General features: G+C 44.7%; 1 protein-coding gene across 12 annotated transcripts in view; it reads right to left on the reverse strand.

Moving 5' to 3' along the window:
* Window positions 1-23,954, reverse strand: part of LOC134358497 (sorbin and SH3 domain-containing protein 1) — a 214,518-nt gene that overhangs the window by 112,793 nt on the left and 77,771 nt on the right. For 10 of the 12 annotated variants that reach the window (XM_063070773.1, XM_063070782.1, XM_063070777.1 and 7 more), the window contains one exon: window positions 2,872-2,924. In XM_063070773.1, coding sequence (XP_062926843.1) covers window positions 2,872-2,924 — 53 coding nt within the window. Of the gene's footprint in view, window positions 1-2,871; window positions 2,925-13,096; window positions 13,301-23,954 lie in introns of those variants that run through there. The other 2 variants (XM_063070776.1, XM_063070774.1) reach the window with 2 other exon arrangements.

Raw genomic sequence — 23,954 nt, forward strand, 5'->3', positions numbered from 1 at the left:
TTTGCTCCCAATGTGCAGGTTCAGGAATGTGTTCCCACAGTGTTAACATCCTCTCTCTCCGGACACCACTTGCATCAGCCAAGGCAGAACTCTGGGAGCTGAACAGCAGTGTGTGACCAGTCAAAGAATGTTATCGCACACACGACAGCCTATTGGGCCTATTCAGACTTTACACTGGCTCAGGTTCAAGCAGCTGCCTCCCCCCTGCCCTGCCCCTGAGCAAACAGCTTCACATAAATCCTCTGCCACGATCCGTTCCAAGTAGAGGGATGAGGAGACACAACGTAGCTCAATATGCAGCAGCAGCTCAATATGCACAGCTGCTATCCTCAGTACCAGTTTTGGGAACTCGCCATCAGGGACCAAGACTCGGCTATGGTAGAAACTGTTTGGAATTCATTCTGAAGTCTGAGCAGTGGATCAAAGTGATGCCACAGTGCAAGTTCCCAAGATAGAAGAGAAGGAAAAGGGATACGAATCTAATAAATAAAATGTCGTCCCTCACTGCCCGAACACAGGCATTATACTTAATGCAACTGAGGCAGCATCACTTCATATCTGATCAAGGAAACAATTAAAAGTATTTTAAGAACTGGAAGCCTCTGATGGAGCCCTGAACTGGGTGGGTGAGGGTATGGGTGGTATTTGGGGAAAACACTAAGGATATGAAGAGAAAAACGTAGGCTTTAAGGTTCTGTCATCAGAACACAACACACTGCTGGTCGCCAAAGGAAGAGGACTTGGGCTATACAACCAGCAAAATTTACCATCTCAGTGAAACCTATTGAATGTTGAAAGGCCTCGATAGAGAGGACGTGGAGAGAATGTTTCTTAAGGTGGGGGAATCTAAGACCATAGGACACAGACTCAAAATAAAGGGATGCCCAGTTAGGAGAGAGATGAGGAGGGATTTCTATAACCAGAGAGTGCTGAATCTGTGGAATTCATTGTCACCAACGCTGTGGAGGAGAAGTCATTACTAAATGACAATAAAAGGGGACTGCATGTCCTCATAATTGTAATCATAATTGGGCATTCCAGTTTACCCTAATACAACACTGAGTCATGTCATCTGCAGAAATTCTCTGATGACTCCGCAATAGTTGGGTATATAAAGGGAGGATGGGAAGATCAATATAGGGCTTTGGTGGGGGACTTTGTCAAATGGTGCAAGCTGAATCATCTGCAGCTCAACATCAGTAAGACAAAGGAGATGCTGATGGACTGTAGGAAGACTAAGCCTGCACTGATCCCTGGTACTATTGATTGTGAGGATGTGGATGTGGTGAGGACCTACAAGTACCTGGGGATGCACCTGGCTGACAGACTTGAGTGGAGCAAATGATGTGTATGAGGAGGGCCAGAGTTGCCTCTACTTCCTGAGGAGACTGAGGTCCTTTGGAGTATGCAGGCATATTCTTCATATGTTCTACTAGTCTGCTATCACCAGTACAATCTTCTATGCAGTGGTGTGCTGGGGCAATGGCATCAACACAGGTAATGCCAAAAGGCTCAATAAACTGTTTAGAAAGGCTGGCTCTGTTATAGGAGTCAAACTGGACACACTAGAGGCTGTGGTAGAACAAAGGACCCTATGGAAAATCCTGGCAATTCTGGACAATGTTTCTCACCCTCTGCACGCCACCTTGACTGAATAGGGGAGCACTTTTAGTAATAGACTAAGACTAATGCACTGCTCCAAAGAGCGCTATATGAGATCATTCTTACCCTCGGCCATTAGGCTCTATAATGTCAACCTATAGCCAGGGAAATGATGACCACTTCCTGTTAGACTGTTTGAGGTAAATTATTTTTTTTTATTCTTTCTTACTTCTAATATTTGTATCTGTGCACTTGTAATGCTACTGTGACAGTGTAATTTCCTTTGGGATCAATAAAGTATCTACCTATATTTAAGGCAGAGGTTGATAGATTTTTGATTAGTCAGGGTATGAAGAGATGCGGAGAGAAGGCAGGAGACCAGGGCTGAGAGGGAAATGGATCAACCATAATGAAATAGTGGGCAAACAATGGGCCAAATGGCCTAATTCTGTTCCTATATCTTATGGTCATTCAGGCTTAAAGCTAAGCACCAAGAGACAAGAAGGGAGTATTATGCAAAACCAGGTCCCAATCTCCCCTAGAGGAGACAGGAGGTATTTAAAAGTAAACCATGAATAGCAGAGATTGTGGTGAAAACAGAGGTGCCTGATATTGATGTAATACCCAAGTTACATCAGCAGCCTGTAGTCAAGCTCCTGTCTCCATCACAAAGACACTCCTTTAGGCTAACTCTCCCTAATGGGAGGTAACCTGTTGTCCAGTTGTTATGGAATTCACTATTACTAAGTGAGTATCACTGTCATATAACACTCTCTGCTGTTCTTTATAAATCACTACAGTATGGAACCCAGTGCAAGTCTCAAGTTAAATACAGAAACCTGAAAACACAAGCTACCAGGTTCAAGGATGGCCTCTACCCACTCTTATAACACTGTCCAACAGTCCCTAGTATAATGAGATGGATTCTGGACCTCCCAATCTAAACTGTCTTGGCCTTGTAGCCTATTGCCTGCCTTCACCGCGCTTTCTCTAGAACTGTAACTGCATTTTGATTTGTTTTCCCTTGTGCTACCTCAGTGCACTGATCTGATGAAATGATCTGTGTGGACGGCACACAAAACAAAGTTCATCTCTGTACCTCAGAACATGCGACAATCATAAACCAATTTACCAACGAATTAACATGGTCTGAAGTTTGACTGTGCAGCCCTCCTAAATTCAATATTCTGTGGCACTCGCAAAGTCTTTCATATTCACATCAAAAGGATGAGGGCAATTATTTAGATTAATTTTGAGCTGTTCTCATACCTGAACTCATGGTGATAGTTGAACTTGTCTTCTGAACTTCAAGACTCTCGTCCCTGTAATACAAAGCAATGATGATCAAAACCAACCTGCTTGCAATCTTTGCAGAGACATTTGAAGCCACAGAGACCGGCAAGAGCACCGCCCACCCCCCCAACTCCCATGTGGCTTAATAATGACAGGACTCATTTGCACGTTCAAATGCAAGTCTCTTAACCCTTTCACATTCATTGTGTAAAATCAAGGAGTCAGAAATATTGAACACAAGAGATTCTGCAGATGCCGTAAAGTACAAAATGCTGGAGGAACTCAGCAGCATTTTAACCTGTTGAGTTCCTCCAGCATTTTGTGTTTGTTAGTCAGAAATGTTGTCAGGTACAGCTCTAATACTGCGAAACGTCGCAGCTATTCTGCATGCAAAGCTTCAGTAAACCCAACAAAGAACTAGTTCATCTGATTTAATGCAAGAGGCAAAATACTGCATAACTTCCCACTCTCCATACTCCTTGCCCAAGCTATCTAAGTACCTCTCTCTCATTCACTCAACTAAGATGCTGGAGGATAGGTGGTAATTTGAACCAACTTACTTACTTATTTCTAACAGAGCATACACAGAATAAAGCAAGAGTTACTGTTCTGCATGTCTATTAATACACATGGAGGCAAATCCCTTTTAGAGACAGACTGTCACTAGAATTATTATCCCCAAATAATATTACAATGTTAACCAAACAGCTAGTCATGAGGCACAACTCTTAGAGACTTGCACTCGTTTCTAAATACGCCACAAGTTTTACTTACAGATACACAGACACTCACACACTCAGAAGATTTGTATTTTATCCCCTTCTACTTCCTCAGTACATTGTCCCACACACACTAAGGCAGACTGGATAATGGAAATTTAAGATACAGAATATAAAATCCACTCTAATCCGAAAAAACCTACAATACAGAACAATAACATGTTTTGTTCTTTTCTTGCCCAGGGTTTGTTACAGAAAATTGCCACACAGACAGATTTCTAGGAACACAACTCCTCTGTAATTAACTGCATTTAAAGGTCTACTACTTACTGCGATTTCAACCTAAAGATCTTTGACCTGAAGATGGCAGGCATCGTTAGGGTCAAGGTAATACCACAAGAGCACAAACTTACCAAGTGCCTGTCCTTACATTGAGAGAGGAGTAAAGATTCTTGGGTATTTGAAAAGGGAGTCAGCATAGGAACAGGGAGGGGGATAAGGAAGATCATTATTCCAGGGAATTGTCTCTCTGTACACTGAAAAATCCTAATATGCTATGATTCTATTCAACCAACAAATATTGCAATTATGCAGAATATGCAGTAGCACTATTGGCAGAAGCAGAACTCAAAAAATTCTGGATCCATTTAAAAGAGAGCTCTTGGATGTCATCGAGAGCAGAGGAGACAGCTCCAACCATGAAATCAGATCCAATATTTTATCCCAGGCCAGAATGTGGTGTTTTTTCCAAACTGCCTGTCTTCTGTATGATGTATTGAGGTGTCAAACACAGGCTTACCTTAAATGGGACAACATTCTAAAACCAAACAAGTCCAATTGGTTTTAATATCTCTGAAGGCTACAGTCTTCTGGTCCAGCTGTGAGTCTTTTTAACAATGTGGAGAGGGTCCACAAAGGCCAGAATGAACTACTCCATGAGGCCTTGCACTAGGTGAAAGGCTAGGCCTCCCAACAGAGAGAGGTTTAACAGAGAAAAGCCAGCTCTACCATTGCGGAGATTTTCAATTAATACCCAGAGTATGCAGCTTTTCAGGGACTAAGGCTCGAGATTATCACGGTTCTTGTGTGAGGAGTTGATTCCTAATGTGGCCCTGCTCCACCTGGCTGTGGAAACAAACACAGGCCTCGCTGACAACAGGAATTCTGCAGATGCTGGAAATTCAAGCAACACACATCAAAGTTGCTGGTGAACGCAGCAGGCCAGGCAGCATCTGTAGGAAGAGGTGCAGTCGACGTTTCAGGCCGAGACCCTTCGTCAGGACTAACCCTTGATGCTTTCGCACAAATTCTCTGACCTTTCCCACAGAAGAAAATCACTACTCTAATGTAATCCACAGAGCTGAATTGGGTAAGCACTTTAATTAGGTCTTTCTCCAGCAAACATTATTCAGTGGCTTTAAAGGTGAACCTGTACTTCACCAGGGCAGACCTTCCTTCCCGAAACACCGGCTTGGACTGAGTGAAGTGCTATTGGTGCGGCCCAGACACAAATGACTCAATCCCACTCTCCTTAAAGGGGCGTGGCTCCAGTTGCGGGTTTTAAAATCACTGGCCTTTAGTGAATTCTGCACTCAGAACCCTAAACTCTCTGGTTGTCCACAGTCCCAAGCTTCACCACGGACCCTCTTCTACAGGTCCATGAATGGAGAGGAAAACCATTCCCACTGGCAGAGGGGCCAAGAAGCAGGGAATGAAGCTTGCAAGTAACTGACTAGAACCAAGTGTGATGCAACAACATTTTTATATACATTTGGAGCCTTGAACTCACTACCGGGAGAAGCGGATGAAGATTCACCTGTCGCGCTCAAAGGAGAGCTTGAGGAAGCCATTTGGCTCTTTAAACCTGCTCTTCCATTCTTATCTTGCATCTCAACACTGTGATCCGGTTCTCGTCCTGTGCAGCCAGGAATAAGGACAGGATTTGCAGGGCTGTGGGGCAGTGGTTTAGATGGAGCATTTTTGCACACAACCAGTGTGAACGGGACAGAACCTTTGTCTCCTTCCACATTGTAACTTCGTAATTCAGTCATGGTCAGCTCTTGGGCAGGCTACAGAGCAGCCTTCACCGAGCAGGGCTTCTTCCAACAGCAGTCAATGTCTGCCTCAGGGTTGGAGCAGCCCCACTGAGCAATGGTGTACTTAGCAGCTGCGGGGGAGGGGTGCACATATACCCCCTCCATTTCCTTCCAATCCTCCTGGCAAATTGCGCAGGTTGACTCTGTGGTTAAGAAGGCATATGGTGTATTGGCCTTCATTAATCATGGAAATGAATTTAGGAGCCGAGAGGTAATGTTGCAGCTATATTTTAATGCAGAGATTGATACGTATCTGAGTAGCCAGGGCATCAAAGGTTATGGTGAGAAGACGGGGGAGTGGGACTAAATGGGAGAATGGATCAGCTCATGATAAAATGGCGGAGCAGACTCAATGGGCCGAATGCCCAACTTCTGCTCCTTTATCTTATGATCTTATATAGGACCCTGGTCAGACCCCACTTGGAGTACTGTGCTCAGTTCTGGTTGCCTCAATACAGGAAAGATGTGGAAGCCATAGAAAGGGTGCAGAGGAGATTTACAAGGATGTTGCCTGGATTGGGGAGCATGCCTTATGAAAATAGGTTGAATGAACTTGGCCTTTTCTCCTTGGAGTGACGGAGGATGAGAGGTGACCTGAAAGAGGTGTATAAGATGATGAGAGGTATTGATTGTGTGGATAGTCAGAGGCTTTTTCCCAGGGCTGAAATGGTTGCCACAAGAGGACACAGGTTTAAGGTGCTGGGGAGTAGGTACAGAGAAGATGTCAGGGGTAAGTTTTTTTACGCAGAGAGTGGTGAGTGCGTGGAATGGGCTGCCGGCAACGGTAGTGGAGGTGGATATGATAAGGTCTTTTAAGAGACTTTTGGATGGGTACATGGAGCTTAGAAAAATAGAGGGCTATGGGTAAGCCTAGTAATTTCTAAGGTAGGGACATGTTCAGCACAACTTTGTGGGCCGAAGGGCCTGTATTGTGCTGCAGGTTTTCTATGTTTCTAAATGCACATTTCAGAAGGAGGTGCACAATGGTCTCATTCACACTGCAGCCTCAGGTCAGAATTACACAGAGGGACTCAGACCCCGGCTGTGCTTTCAAGCCCCAATAGGATGCACCCACCTCACCACCAGCCAAGGAAGGTCTTTTGTGCTTGCTAGAGAGTTCTAGCAATGAAAGATCCTATACCAAATGCTTTTGACAGTTTGCTGAAGATACTGTTGCTCAGAATCCACCAGCTCTGTTTACCCTGACAGAAGCACTGAGAACATTCCATGCAAAATGAAAACCTGATTGAAACATGTACCTCCAGGTACAACAGGAGAACCTGTCAAAAGCAGTACAGAAATGTGACCCCCAATCTGCACATAGCAAACTGATTCTCACAAAATCATCTGCTTTAAATTATATGCATATAGGTTTAAATATGGAGGATACGCCTCGTCCTTCACAGTCTTCGGAATGCTCTGACATGGAGGATCTGACAGTCAAAGGAGCTGGTAGGACCCCCAGTTCAACAGTTCCCCCAATTTCCAAAGGCTCCATTGGGGTCGTATGTGGCAGTATGCTTCCACACAGGAGCACAGTTCAGACCTCAACACAAGGGTGACAGTGAACACAGACACACGCAACACACATCAACTCGTGTGGAACTATACTCCAAGTGAGAGTCAGTGTGTGTGTGTGCAAGCACAACCTGTTCTGGTGAGGGAGTGTGAATGCACGTGTGTATGTGGGTAGGACCTGACCCCGGTGAGGGTTTGTGCATGTGAGTCTGAGGGAAAAGCAGTGGAGGGCGGGGGGGGGTGGAGAGGGGAAGGGAGGGAGGGGAGAGGGGAAGGGAAGGGGGTTATGGAGAGGGGAGAGCGGAGAGGGGCGCCAAGAGGGGAGAGGAGAGTGGAGGGGGAGTGAGGAGGGGGGTCGAGAAGGGGGGGTCAAGGGGAGGGGCGGTCGAGGGGGGGAGGGGAGGGAGGGACACCTGTCCCTGGAGCATATCAGTATGCATGGGACGCATCCCAAAGTGAGAAATGGTGTGTTTCTGGGACATATCATCGCTGTGAGGGTCATGTGTTGGACCGTCCCCATTGAGGGTTAATGTGTGGGCTGGACCATCCCCTAGTGAGGGTCAGTAAGTGTGGGACCCTTCCCTCAGTGAAGGTCAGTGAGCATGACACCTGCCCCTCAGTGAGGGTGACTGTGAGCTGGTCTGTCGCCCAGTGAAAGTCAGTGTGTACGGGACCTGCCGCTTGTGAGGGTTGAGGCTTGTGGGACCCATCCCCCAGTAAGGGTCAAAGAGTATAGGGGTCACTCCAGTCCCCAATCAGGGTCGGTGTGCATTTGACTGCCTCCCAGTGAGGGTCACGGAGTGGAGGAAACGTCCCCCAGTGATGATGTGTGGGTCTTCCCCGGAGGATTGGTTTATATGGCACCAGTGAGGGTGATGAAACTGTACTCTCTAAACTTCCTATATTGAACAAGAGAGTTTTTTTTAAATTGCAGTTGAACTGAAGTTATAATGAGCCTCCAGTACTGTTGCTGGAGAGTCATCTTTTCCAATGCATCACACAGCTCCTGACATCTCCTTAAAAGGTGTGGAAAGTAGCCACACATTTAAACTGGATGAACAAATAAAGGATTCTGTGAGGAATGTAGATAAGCTGGCTTTCTGCACCACAGCACCAAGTCACTTGAGATACTTCAAGCCTGCAAGGATTTTGTGGAATGATGGTGCATGTCACGTATGACGTCATGTTATCAACATTTTCAGCCTTTCAGCCAAGGAGTTGTAGCAAAGTAGGAGGGGGAGAAACTGTTAACTACCTAGGGACCAACAGAAAAAGGAAGCCAAGTATCCTCTGGGACCCTAATGTGATTCTTAAATAGAAATTAAATTTTGTCTTATTCAACACTTGGACAAAGCAAGGCAAGGGGAAACTCCATGTCACAGCAATACATTAAACACTGCTCCCACCCAAGTCCTTAACTCCATCAACCATCACCTCTCCACTGAAACACCTTTCTTCCTTCCGGTGAAACCAGGAAACTAGGTGGTGTGCTAAGAGAGCCAGCCACATAAAAGCAGTCCCAAATACAATTAGAATGATACGGACACAAATCTAGCAATTGACTCCGGATCCCGCTTCCTTAGTTTGAAATCTAACATCACACAGCTTTAATGGTCATCTCCAGGAACAGGTAGCTATAACTGAAGGTGGTCTTTGTGAATGGCAGACAATCTTCATATCACTGGACAGTATCAGAACCACCTCAAATTAATCCCACTTCACTGTACTTGCCAAGTAACGAAACAAACATATTTAAATTTTGATGGAGCATGACAGCTGATGAGAAGATTTCGTTCCTTCCTATGGCCTCAAGCCCATCTTTTCATGTCCAAATGGCCATGATTCTCTCCCATTCCACTGACCCACCTTCGCCCAGGTCCCATGACTTCACCATGAAAAGGAGACGGCTGCAGTGGCAGCATATGGTTTGTCAAGAGCAGCAATCACTTCCTAAAACTGGCTGGAGCATCTCCATACTGTGAGGGCAGGGGGTGAAATCTGTACACGTAGAAATAACTTACTTGGTCTCTGCACAGTTATCGGGATCTGGAATCGGCACATACCATTCCCACAGAATGAAAACAAGAACTTGAGTTATTACTCCCAGCGAACTTCATGCTCTCAGAGGAATAAATCCTAGATAACTGATCTGTAGCCTAAGTTCTGCTGACTTGCAGCCCGCACATTCCACATAAAAACTCATTCCCAAATACTAAACAAGGCAACTCCCTTACCTTTTAGCAGAACCTAGTTTATTAGCCTCCATGACCAGTACCTCTCCCTGACATCAGGGAAAGGTACTAATTATTTGTGCTGGTTTATCACAGGGCTTCAAGGAAGTCCTGAAGAAGGGTCTTGGCTTGAATGGTCGACTGTTGGTTCATCTCCATGGACGCTGTCTGACAAGCTGAGAACCTCCAGCATTTTGTGTGTGTTACTTTGGATTTCTGGCATTTGCAGAATTTCTTGTGTTTACAAATGCATCATTGTGGGCACCACCATACATTCACTTCATTTTGCGCCTGTTCCCGAGATTAACTCAGTGCCAACAGCTCCCACCACAACCATGGGTAACCTCTGACACACAGACTCAGGAGAGTACGAGCAGGTCACCAGATCCAAAACAGCCCTCAGCTCTACGCCAAGTAGGTGAGCTTGAGTACCCAGTCATTTCTAAAGGTATATTCCTCTTGGACTTTACACAACCTCTGGGCCGCAAGACTTCTGTAGCCAATGAAGCTTCCTGAGGTGCCAGAGGATGAGGGGTGACCTGATGGAGCTTTATAAGATGAGAGGCAAAAATAGAGTAAACAGGGAGTATCTGTTTCCTAGGGTTGAAATGAAGGTGGGGGGGGTAGGTTCAAGGGGGATGTGAGGGGTAAGTCTTTTTTTTAAAACTCACTAGTCGTGGATGCCCGGTATGGTGGCAGAGGCAAATACATTAGAGGATTTTAAGAGACATTTGCATAGGCACACGGATGTAAGGAAGATGGAGGGATATGGACATGGTGCAAATAGGAGGAATTAGTGCTGGGGTGTTTTTGATTTGCTTTTTTTTTTGCACAACATTGTGGGCCGAAAGGCCAGTTCTGTTCTATTTATTACATTCATGAAATGATTTGGGAAACCTGGACACCAGGAATTCTGCAGATGCTGGAAATTCAAGCAACACACATCAAAGTTGCTGGTGAACGCAGCAGGTCAGGCAGCATCTCTAGGAAGAGGTACAGTCAACGTTTCAGGGCGAGACCCTTCGTCAGGACTAACTGAAGGAAGAGTTGGTAAGAGATTTGAAAGTTGGAGGCCACACTCAGGTTGGAGGAACAACACCTTATATTCTGTCTGGGTAGCCTCCAACCTGATGGCATGAACATCGACTTCTCTAACTTCTGCCAATGCCCCACCTCCACCTCGTACCCCATCTGTTATTTATTTTTATACACACATTCTTTCTCTCACTCTCCTTTTTCTCCCTCTGAATATACCCCTTGCCCATCCTCTGGGTCCCCCCACCCCTGTCTTTCTTCCCGGACCTCCTGTCCCATGATCCTCCCGTATCCCTTTTGCCTATCACCTGTCCAACTCTTGGCTCCATCCCTCCCCCTCCTGTCTTCTCCTATCATTTTGGATCTCCCCCTCCCCCTCCAACTTTCAAATCTCTTACTAACTCTTCCTTCAGTTAGTCCTGACGAAGGGTCTCGGCCTGAAACGTCGACTGTACCTCTTCCTAGAGATGCTGCCTGGCCTGCTGCATTCACCAGCAACTTTGATGTGTGTTGCTGGGAAACCTGGTGACTGGTTTATACAGAATACATCCCCACAGTTCTCTGATGATGGAAAGCTGACATTGGATGCTGGAGCAAAGCTTTCTCTGGTGGACAGAGCGTAGATGTTCAGCAAAGCAGTCTCCCAGTCTGCGTCAGGTCTCGCCAATATATAAAAGGCCACATCGGGAGCACCAGACGCAGTATATCACCCCAGCCGACTCACAGGTGAAGTGTCGCCTCACCTGGAAGGACTGTCTGGGGCCCTGAATGGTGGTAAGGGAGGAAGTGTAAGGGCACGTGTAGCACTTGTTCTGCTTACACGGATAAATGCCAGGAGGGAGATCAGTGGGGAGGGATGGGGGGGACGAATGGACAAGGGAGTCACGTAGGGAGCAATCCCTGCGGAAAGTGGGGGGGGTAGGGAAAGATGTGCTTAGTGGTGGGATCCCGTTGGAGGTGGCGGAAGTTACGGAGAATAATATGTTGGACCCGGAGGCTGGTGGGGTGGTAGGTGAGGACCAGGGGAACCCTATTCCTAGCCGGGTGGTGGGAGGATGGAGTGAGAGCAAATGTATGTGAAATGGGGGAGATGCATTTAAGAGCAGAGTTGATAGTGGAGGAAGGGAAGCCCCTTTCTTTAAAAAAAGGAGGACATCTCCCTCGTCCTAGAATGAAAAGCCTCATCCTGAGAGCAGATGCGGCGGAGACAGAGGAACTGCGAGAAGGGGATGGCGTTTTTGCAAGAGACAGGGTGAGAAGAGGAATAGTCCAGATAGCTGTGATGCTGGATAAACCTTGGCCCAGGACACTAGAATGTTACTTGAATGATGAGAGAGGATCACATTTGTACCCTTCAGATATCCATGGCTTGAACCTTCAGTGTTACCTCTGCACCTACATCCCAGCACCCAGCCACCAACTTGGAGGTCAGTCATTCATTGCAATAATGAATGACAATGACAATGAATGACTCATTTGTACACATATTAATTTATGTTAACTTATGCTTGCAATGTAGTGGGCTCCAGCTGCAAAAAATAATTTTAATGCCATTGAAATTAATAATTTTCATGCCATTTATGTTTGGTGTATGCATGCTCATGTTAACAATAGAGTTGAACTTGACATTCTTGAGATTTTTGGGTTCATCCTTAGTTCTCACCTTTCCAAATACCTATGCTTGTTAACCCTTCACTGGCTCCAGGTAAATCAACACATCACTGGTAAGATTCTCATGTTAAAATGTTCTCACAATGTCTGTCTCTATAAACTCATCTGACCACACAATCCTCAGAGACACATGTTACTCCAACGTGGCCTCTTAAGCAACAGGTCAATAAACTTCTGTTTCTTCCTTTAAAGCCATTCCTCAAAAGCCAAGATTTTGGTCACACCTCCATGTGGCTTGATTCAAAATTATTTGACGATGGTTGATTTTGATACATTAAATGAAGCTATTTAATTGTAACGGATAGTTGTTTTCCAGCAACCCACGCGAGCCTGAAGTAGTAGTAAACAAGTCACACCAACCAACATTCCTGCAATGTTTCGCAGTCATGCCATATTTATTTTAATACTTCAAAGATATAACGACTGCTTCCATAAGGCCTAAGGAATGTAAACCAAGTCTCTGTCCCTCAATGTGACGCCTCCAATATGATCCGTCTGCTAAATTTGGAAGCTTGAGCTCAGGGTGACAGTGCACTGGTGTCAGCAATGCTCATTCAGGAAACGGGCCACTGCCACTCCTTGTTTAATCTACTGGCTCACAAAATGGTCAACAGGGCGACATCCACAAATATAAATGTATAATGCCCAACGACTAGTTTATGGATGCACACATCAAAACACACGGACTAATTTATAAAAGCTATATGATAACTTTAACTCGTTGACATCATATAATATTTTCCAAACTACTGACATTTATCAACATTTGACTGAATGGATGCGACACTGCTGAAGTAAAATCAAACACTTTAGACACAAAGGCTACAAACAGTTTTTCCAAGTGAAGGTCTACAGCTTCAAGAGAACAATTCAAGCTTTTCTTTAAAATAAAAATAAGTATTTAAAATTTCAAGAAAAAGACTGATTTTACCTTGGTTCCAGTTTTTCAGTTAAAGGGGGCATTTCCTCTCCTCTCTGCTGCTTTGGGCTTTATAATGCTGTTCCTAGCTCTTTAAACAAGGTGTCCAGCGTGCAGAGTCTGCTGCTTCAGTTACACACATTAGAAACTTTGAAAGTTACAGCCCATGGCACTCAGCTTTTAATACCTCAGCTCCTCCCACCAGCTCTGTTAATTCGGTTCCTTGTCCAGTTGAACTCCCTATCTAACTGGGTCCCAGAAGTATCTGAAGTATCTTAAGCATTTAACGGTACATGTTCATTTTTAGCCTAATGAGGGCTGGTGACCTCATGCTTTGACAGCTCTGTTCAAGGCCAGAGTTCCTACTGTGGAGGTGCAGAAAGGGACCGAGGAGTGTTACACAATAACAGAGGCCATCTCATATGGTTTGACATCTAAATCTGTGCTGGTGCTCCATCAGTATCACAGGCAGCCCACAATCAAATTTCAGAATTCCATAAGCTTACTGGCTTTCCATTTGGAGCTGGGTGTGAACTGATTAACTTTCTACCCAGGGGCACTGCCCCGCTCACTGCTTGCTCACAGGGTGGGCCACAGCACAATGCATCACGGGATATCAATAGAGGTAGGGGTGCACCTGAAATTCCATTGATGCAAAGCGCAGTGCCTCTTCCTTCTCCTAGGAGATGAGGCGCACAAAATCGATGGCCAGTGGAGAGATTGCCTCTCTCCAATTTTTCCAGCCAGTTGAAACCGTCCAGAAGGCAGTCCCTGCACCGCGGGAGCTCCCAATTCCAGCAACGCCACAACAGAAAGCAGAAAAAAAAGTGGGGAATCCCAGCCACAGGTAGTGGGAAAGAGCATCCACAGATGGTTTTCATCTGCTCTGCAGAATTCCAATTGCAAAAAACATTCCTATGCTGGCTGGTGCCCCTCCGCAAGAGGAATGTCCCAGCATTCCAGCAAGCATTGTCGTGAGCCTGCTGCGGGGAGGCTGGCTTCCTGGGGCAGGAGGGCAGTTAGCTCAACTGTGCAGATGTATACCCATCCCTTCCAGTGTGGGGGTGGTGCAGTAGTTAAATGACCAGATTGGTAACAGCCCAAACACTAGAGTTCAAATCCTGAAATGGCAGATGTAGAATCTCAAGTCTGGAATTTAAATAGCTAGCTATTGATCTTATAATCTACAAAATTAACTGCTGAGATAAAAAAAACACTTGTTCAGGAAGGAAAACTGCCTTCCTTGCCTGAAATAGCTTACTGAAGTCTCAAGCCCCAAGCCATTTGCTTCCAGGGTAACTAGAATGGTCTTAAATGCTTGTTGTGTCAGTGATATCCACTTCCTGAAAACAAATTTATAAAAGTCCGCAAAACAGGATACCAGCCTTAGAACATTTGCTGTGGAAATGGATTCTGAACTACTTCTGGGCCACCAACTACCTCATCCTCTTACCAGATCTTTATTCACTAGCTGTCAACTTCGTCCCCTGCCTTATCTCTACAACCCCTAGAGGGCTCCTCGTTCCTACCCATTCTGTCATCTGGACCTCTGCAGATCCACAATAGGAAGCTGTGCCTTTAACTGTGAGGCCCTTTATCATCTTGAATGTTGCCCTTTAACCCCTTTCATACTTAAATATATAAAATTAAAATTATGATGATCTGCATTGCACATGATAACATTAAATTAATTTCACCCTCTACAGAAGTTCCCAGACCTACTGAATGGTTCCACATTTTCTTTTGTTAAAATGGATTTCTCTATTGAATCTTAGTTGGTACATTGATAAATGGAGACACAACTTACAGCAAAGATGAGGGGTCAAAGACTACCTATGTACAAAATATTCCAGGTATACACCTGTCCGATAATGATCCCTGGCATATGTGGCTGTGCATCAAGGGCAGTACTGACTACAGAAGGGAAAACAGCATTGACCATACCAGTAACGCCTCCCTCCTTAATGTTCCTAACAACTTTTATGCACACTTCGAGGCACGCAACAAAACAGCAGCCACAAAAGCCAACCCCCTTTCTTGGTGAGCAGTCACGGTCTGTAACAGCAGCAGATGTGAGAAGGACTCTGCAGAGAACCAACCCCTGTAACACTGCCGGGCCAGGTAACATCCCAGGCTAGGTACTCACTGACATCTTCACGGACATCTTCAAAACTTCACTCACACAAGCTGCTATCTCCACTTGCTGCAAATCAGCCACATTCACCCCAGTACCAGAGAACTCTACACCTTCAGAACTAAACAACTGCCAGCCAGTGCACTGACAACAATCATTGTGGAGTGCTTTGAGTGGCTGGTAATGGCACACATCAAAATCTCCATTCCTGTCACATGGGACACTCACCAATATGCTTACTATGAGAAACCACTCTGACAGATGCCATAGCAACCATCATGCACCTGGCTCTGATACACCAGAAAACAAGGATTCTTATGTGAGAATGCTGGTTCTCGATTTCAGTTCAGCATTCAACACTACTGTCCCACAGATCTTGGTGAATAAACTCCTATTCAGGTCTGAAGACACCACTATGTGACTGCATGTTGGATTTACTAGCCAACAGACCTCAGATAGTTAAAATGTAGGACTGTTCCTCCCTCCTCCCTCCCTATCATCCTCAACATGGAAGCCACCCTGCAGGGCTGTGTGCTGAGCCCAATGCTGTACTCTGCTCACACACTACCGCATGGCCAAACACCCCAGCAATCACATTGTCAATTTCACCGATGACACAACAGTGGTCAGTCTCATCACCAACAACTATGAGATGGCCTACAGAGAGGAGCTAGAAGAGCTTGAGGCCTGGAGCGAGGCGAATAACCTCTTCCTCAAAGTCAACACACCAAAAGAGATGGTTATGACTTCAAGAGAACTCGCACCACTCACACCCTCGTTACGTCTGTGCTGCGAGCAGTTTCAAACTCCAGGAAGTGCACATCTCGCCCAACCTCTCATGGTCCTGGAACACATGCTACACAATCAAGAAAGCTCACCAATATCTCTGCTTCTGAGGAGGCTGAAGAGAGCTGGACTATACAAATCAATACTCATGATCTTCTATAGATGTGCAGTTGAGGGCATCCTGACATGCTATATCACTGCATGGTATAGAAATTACACTGCAGTGGGCAGGAAGACCCTACAATGGGTAGTCAAAACTATCCAATGTATCACCAGCACCAGCCTACCAATCATCAAGTACATATTATACAGAAAGGTGCCGGAAAAAGGCTAGTGATATGAAGGATGTCACCCACCGTGCTCAGAGACTATTTGTCCCACTCCCATCAAGCAGGAGGCTACAAGGCATCCATACCAGGACCACTACGCTCACAAACAGTTACTTTCCACCAAGTAGTAAGGATGATCAATACCTCCACTATTTTATCATTTCCTGTCAGAATTACCTTTACAGATATTCCTGTACCTATCGTCACTTTACGTACATACAATCAATGTACGCAGATAAGCTATCTTATGGACTTACATTTGTATTTTTTTTATTATTGTGTTCCATATTTTGTGTTTTTTTGTATTTCATCAGATCTAGAGTAACAATTATTTGATTCTCCTTTCATGGAGATGACATGGAACAATCCTCACTCTTCGCAGATCATTTAAAAAGAGGCAAACCAAATCAACAGCAACTTCTCCCAATAAAAGCAAGGTTATTTGCATCTCCAAATGCATTGAGTGGAGTGGAGTTCCTGAATATGTTCGCAAAATAAATGTTAGTCACTTACAAAACTAAAATTACCCCATTGCCTCCAATGCCTTGGGATGTGTCTGTGGCCATCACTGTCAATGCTTACATCCAAAGAACAGACTTGCATTCACTGTAGATCCCAAGGATACTTCCTTGACCCTGGACTTCCAGGAAGCACAGAATGGAGGCAGGACCCTACAGTCACCGCTTATTGACATACTCTACAAGAAGGCTCCAGGAAGCTCAGGGAGCTGGACGAAAAGAATGAAGGTAGGTGGCCGCATGTGCATGATGTTCAGAAACAGTGGGAAGCCTGCTGGCTGTTGCAGAACATAGAGCCACTGGGCACCGGGACAGAATTGGTGCAACTGGATCCTCGATTTCCTCTTTGCAGACCCCAGTCAGTTCGGATTGGCAATGTCTCCTCCACAGTCTCCATCAGCACAGGTGCAGAAGGCTGTGTGATTAGCCCCCTGCTCTACTCGCTTTACACTTACGACTGTGTGGCTCCAATGCCATATTTAATTATGCTGATGACACTACTGAAATTGGCTGTATCAAAGGTGATGATGAATCAGCATAGAGCAGGGAGATTGAAGATCTGGCTGAGTGGTGCCACAATAACAATCTCTCACTCAACAACCGCAAGACCAAGCAGCTGATTATTGACTTCCGGAGGAGGAAATCGGAGGTCCATGAGTCAGTCCTCATTGGTGGATCAGAGGTGGAGAGGGTCAGCAACTTTAAATTCCCTGGTATTATCATTTCTGAGGGCCTGTCCAATGCCCAGCGCACAAGTGCAATTTCGAAGAAAACACAGCAGCGCCTCTACCTCCTTAGCAGTTTGCAAAGATTTGGCATGACATCAAAAACTTTGTCAAACTCCTATGGGATGTGTGGTGGAGAGTACATCAACTGGCTGCATTACTGCTTGGTATGGAAACACCAATCCCCTTGAATGGAAAATCTTACAAAAAGTAGTGGATACAGCCCGATCAATCACAGGTAAAGCCCTCCCCCACCATTGAGCACATCTATTGTACATGGAGCATTGTCACAACATCCATTATCAGGGACACCCACCATCCAGGCCATGCTTTCTTGTTGCTGCTGCCATCAGGAAGGCACTACAGGAGCTTCAAGACCCACACCACCAGGTTCAGGAACAGTTATTACCCCCCAGCCCTCAGGGTCTTGAACCAGAAGGGATAACTTCACTTGGCCCATTGCTGAATTGTTCGCACAACCTATGGACTCAGTTTCATGGACTCTTCACCTCAAGTTCCCAGTAGCTATTGATTTTTTAAAAGATTATTATTATTTCTTTTTATCTCTCTTTTTGTCTTTGCACAGTTCTGTTGTCTTTTGCACACTGGTTGTCCGCCCTATTGGTGCAGTCTTTCATTGATTCCATTATGGTTATTGGATTTATTGAGTATCCCTGCAAGAAAATGAATCTCAGTGTTGTTACTTTGAACTTAGAATGGGTGAAGTCAATGAGTCAATAGCACCTACAGGAGCACCTTGGAAATGTACCAACCACAGGAGGCCTAGAAATTCAAAGCAGCACTGGGGCATGCTTCAAATCTCTCTTGCTTCACCTCCCCCCCCAACCTACATCTCAGGTAAAACACACCATTTCTGCAGATCCAGCACCCCCACGTACAGCCTTTCATCCACACACACACTGTGCGCTCCAGCTCTTTAACACAACATACTTGTTTTCCACAAGCCTCGTTAAACCCACCACGTCTCATCTCTGGAATACACAAAACCAGCCCTAACTATCTTTTGCCCTAATTTTGCTCTGTGTCTCTTAATGGAACACCACCTCCCCCCCACCCCCCATGAAACAGTTTGAGTCTGCTTTTTCAGGAAAGGGATAGAAAATGCCGGAAACACTCAGTACACCAGTTAATTGAAATTTAAAACAGTGCCCAATGGATTTATGAGCCAAGATGACCAAACAATTAAAATCTAACAGCAATAAAAGGAGTGAAGAAACAGACTAATGGAAATGCAGGAAATGGATCCGAAGGCCTGTCCTTGTTCCCATGACCTATGGAATAGTTTCAGAGTTAGTGCCCTTCAGTACAGCTGTTGTGCCTGTCAACAGACCCACGACTCAGAGGGGCTCACTGCTGCCTCCTTCTTCAGCTTCCAGCCAATCAGCACTTCAGTGTTTGTGGGGTTTAAGGCTGAAACAATAAACACCTATACGCTGAATGCTGATCGAGGGACTCGCCCCAGACTGCTTTAGGGAAGTAGATATAATCCAAGAGAGAAAAAGAACGTTTGAATAAATTTGGAAAAGAGGAACAAAATAATTACGAAACAGAATTGACACAATCACTCCACCTCACCCATCCTAAAGACGAGGAGTGAAACCACAACTACACCACTGGGATCGGTATAACTGCCAGAGCAGACAGATCCAAAATTCAAATAATTTCTTATTGCAAGATTTAAAGCAACCTCGGTGCCTTAAGAACACAAGAGTGCACTTTACAACCATGTTTGTTGGAGGTGGGAGGAATCAGTGAGAGTCAGGTTTGATATTTCAGTGTGGATTTAGACTTCTGTTTCAAGTGTTTCTTTTGATACCACTTCAGAACCAGGGTTGTTATCACTGACAAATGTGAAATTTGCTCTTTTGTGGCAGCAGTATAATGCAATACATAAAATTTACCATAATTAACAATAGTGCAGAAAAAAAGCAAAGTAGTGAGCAATATCTTGGGGTCTCGTCTAATTCCATCAGACAAGCTCAAGATATGAGGGGTGATTGATAAGTCCATGGCCTACGGTAGAAGGAGTCAATTTTAGAAAACCTAACACATTTATTTTTCAACATAGTACCCTCCTATATTTACACGCTTAGTCCAGTGGTCGTGGAGCATACGGATCTCTTCTTTGTAGAAGTCGGCGTCTTGGACCTCCAAAAAGTGGTCCACTGCAGGGGTGATTGATAAGTTCATGACCTAAGGTAGAAGGAGATGAGTTATACAGCTCTTGTTACATGCACATACAGATCAATTCTTTGAGTGATTATGCAGAAAGTTTGAACTCATCTCCTTCTACCTTAGGCCATGAATTTATCAATCACCCTTGCTGTGATTAGATTAGATTAGATTTAACTTTATTGTCATTGTGCTGAGTACAGATACAAAGCCAATGAAATGCATTTAGCATCTGACCAGAAATGCAAAGAATAGTGTTATTTACAAAATAACTGCGAATAAAAAAGTGCAGACAGCTTTAATCTAGATAAAAGACTTCCAATGTCAAAAAAAGCTTCATTTCTTCAAATGACCACTTTCAGAAACTGAACAACCAGTCACTGAATTCTTGCAACCCTGTTTTCCACAAAGGAGAAAACTGTATTGTGAATGGAGGGAATTACTTGGAAAGGAGTGAAGGAATGGGAGTAATGGGGGTTGCTCTGGTATGAGCTAACAGAGACGAAAATGAGCCAAACTGCCTCTGGCTGCGCCATGTGACTTCTCCAATTCTTAAAGAACAAATTATGATTGCAGGTATGCTAAACTGAACCTTTAATGCAATCCTTTGACAGCAATTTATTAGATTTTAACCCATAGAAACTGATACTCTGTTAAAATGGTAAAGGGAAGAAACAGATTTGAGTTTAAAGCTGCTATACCTTCAATGTTGAATAACTGCAGTATTCTCGATATTTAGTGGAATATTTATTTCTTTGGTGAAGAATGGTTTCACACAAATGATTTGTCATGAAGCTTGAACTGGATAAGCAGAATGGTGCAACAACTCGGTACTGGGAGGTACAGAGACATTATCTTCTGTCCTGCCTCAGTTCTCAAAACCATTCAGTCTCTCCCAGGCCAGTCTCAGGTGCTGAACCATAACTACACCCTCACCCCCAACAGCAGTGTTACAACACAAGCAACACAGAAGTGCTGAAGGAACTTAGCAGATCAGGCTGCATCTATACAGGGAAATGGATAGTCTATGTTTCAGATTGAAAGCTTTCAGGAGGACTCCAGTATTTAGTCTGTTGCTCGTTTGTGTCTCCCGCACTACAACACATCTGCATTATTAGTAAGGCCAACCTGTCCCAAAGTCCATTGAGACTTAACCTCACCTTCTGCTAAAGTCCTCATTCATCTATGTTCCTTCCCTCAAAACCATGCAGTTGCATTTCTGTCCATCTCCTATTCTCCAGAACCCTGAGCTCATCCAAATCCCTTTGTCAGATCTCCATACTCATCCTTGTATACTTTCCATGGATATCACCAAAAGCATGAGAAATCAGAGGCACAAATTAAATGGAGCAAACAGTGTATATCCACTTTGCCTGAAGTGGAATTACCTTTCTTCGGTAAAATTCATTGTAAGATTCGGTAGTATGGCAGTTACCACGATGTGATTATAGTTTGGGGCAGAGTTTGCAATTCAATTCCAGTGGTCTCTGTAAGAAAGTTTGTACATTCTTCCCGCATACACATGGATTTCCTCCCACAATCCAAAGACATAGCGGTTAGTAGATTAATTGGTCATAGTAAATTGTCCCTTGATTAGGCCAGTGGTAATCGGTGGGTTGCTGGGTTGTGCCACTCGGTAGGCTGGAAGTGCCTGTTCTGTGCGACATCTCAACATAAATTTCAGAGTGCCCAATAAAACTCAATGATACAATTACTTCCAATTATAAATCCCCAGCAAACACTGAATAGATTCTATAAATTGATATATTTTATGCACAGCTGTGCAATAACAAAGCAGTTAATCACCACATGTGGATGGAAGGAAATTACCTCACGGTACTTTTCCGATAAAACATTTAATTCTCATTCACAAACTGATCTCTCAGGCTGAGTGATGGAACAAACATTGTGTGTTGTGAACCTTTAGAGTGACAATGAGAGGCTGATGAATTACAGAGTGCGCTTAATGAGATTTCTGCACAGACATCACACTGGCAAAGTTGAAGGTCAGGCTCAGAAGGGGAAAGAGAAAAGCCAACCCAGAACTTTACTGGGTGACGCCATGGAAGGTGTAAGTGAGAGGACATGATGCAAGGAGAACTGGGTATCATAACAATGCCCTGCTCCTCACTGTCAAGCACATATCAATATTTATTACACAAGACCACACACAGAATTGAAACAATACCACACCTCAATCAAGGACTGTTAAGAAGAAAATTATAACGATTGTCGTCCTCAGCAAATTAAAGAGACCTTTCATTGGTGGATTACTCAATGTGATTCGGTAAAGAGGTTTTGGATATAATGGCATGTTTAAGTCACCCAATGACATTGATCCAAAGAGCTCCAAAGCCACTGAGGCAAGTGGGGCAAGTGAAGAACATGTCAGCCCCCTGGCCCTTCTAACCAGCTTTGCCAGTCAGTAAGAACACAGCCTATCTGATTTGAGTCACAGATCCACATTCCTCTCTGCTTCCAATCTCCCATGACTCCACTTTCTGCCAAAAATTCATCTCAGCCTTGAATTCATCCAACGATCCACCAATCCTTGAGTAGAGAATTCCAAAGATTAGAAACATAGAAAACCTACAGCATAATACAGGCCCTTTGATCCACAAAGCTGTGCTGAACATGTCCTTACCTTAGAAATTATCTAGGGTTACCCACAGCCCTCTATTTTTCTGAGCTCCATGTACCTTGTCCAGGAGTTTCTTAAAAGACCCTATCGTTTCCACTTCCACCACTGTCGCTGGCAGCCCATTCCACGCACTCACCACTCTCTGCGTAAAAAACTTACCCCTGACAGATTCTCTGTACCTGTTTCCAAGCACCTCAAAACTGTGCCCTCTCATGCTGGCCATTTCAGCCCTGGGAAAAGCCTCTGACTAGCCACATGATCAATGCCTCTCATCATTGTATACACCTCTAATCTTCCTGTGCTCCAAGGAGAAAAGGCTGAGTTCACTCAACCTATTCTCATAAGACATGCTCCCCAATCCAGGCAGCATCCTTGTAAATGTCCTCTGCACCCTTTCTATGGTTTTCACATCCTTCCTATAGTGAGGCAATCAGAACGAGCACAGTACTCCAAGTGGGGTCTGACCAGGGTCCTATACAGCTGCAACATTACCTCTTGGTTCCTAAGCTCAATCCCACGATTGATGAAGGGCAATGCACCATATGCTTTTTTAACCACATTGACGGCAGTCAGGGAAGGAATTCCTCACCTAGCTTATAAGGAGGCTCCTTGTTCTAAAACAGTAGCCCTTGTGAAGAAAGAACTCACTAGAGCAGAGGTTCTCAAACTGTGGCCCACAGACCCCTTGTTTAATGGTACTGGTCCATGGCGTAAAAAATGCTGGGAACCCCCCTGCACCAGACAAAGTATCCATTGTCAAACCCTTTCAGAACCTTATAGGTCTTAAAACTTCCTTTTCAACAATCTAATCTGCTCAATTGTTCCTCACAACACAACCCTTCATCACATCAACCTAGTGAACCTTCTCTGAACTTTTTCCCTGCCCAGTTGTTGAAAAACTTCCTTGCTTCTATTCTACATTATTCTTTGCAGAGATTTCCCTGCCCTCTTCAAGCTTACTTTTCCAGCTAGTTTTGTACTGTTTACAAATCTGGCAACAATCCACTTGGTTCCTTCATAGTATTCAATAATATAGATGGTAAAGAGCTTCCTGCAACAATATAGATTGCAAATAACTGCCTGCAATATAGATCACAAATAATTTTTGTTACTATAGATTTCAGGTAGTTATGATTATTTTGGTACCAATTAATGAATGCTTAAAACTTGAGAATAATATGCTTATCCTAATCACTACAATTTACCTCAAAGCAGGTGGTCATAGTGGAACTGTCAGTAACTTGGGAAGACCAGATTGAGGAGGCATTTGAACATAAGAAAGCCAAATAGCAGGAGCTGGTGGGGCAGTACCAGAGACAGGGGTGGAGGGAACGATAGAGCCTATAGAGGTGGGGAGGTGTGGAGGTCTCACTGTGCAGAACCTACTCTCTCTTTGGCATTATGGGGGCTGCAAAGAGCCATCAGCACCATCACAGAGGCTGCTGAGCAAAGCCCCCAAATGGCTATGGATCAAGAGGTGTGACCCCGTGGACCATTGCTGCTGGGACACAAGCCTGATCAACCCTGGCTTTGGCCTGGGCGAG

The sequence above is a fragment of the Mobula hypostoma genome, chromosome 18 (genome assembly GCF_963921235.1).
Source record: "Mobula hypostoma chromosome 18, sMobHyp1.1, whole genome shotgun sequence".
Lineage (NCBI taxonomy): Eukaryota > Metazoa > Chordata > Chondrichthyes > Myliobatiformes > Myliobatidae > Mobula > Mobula hypostoma.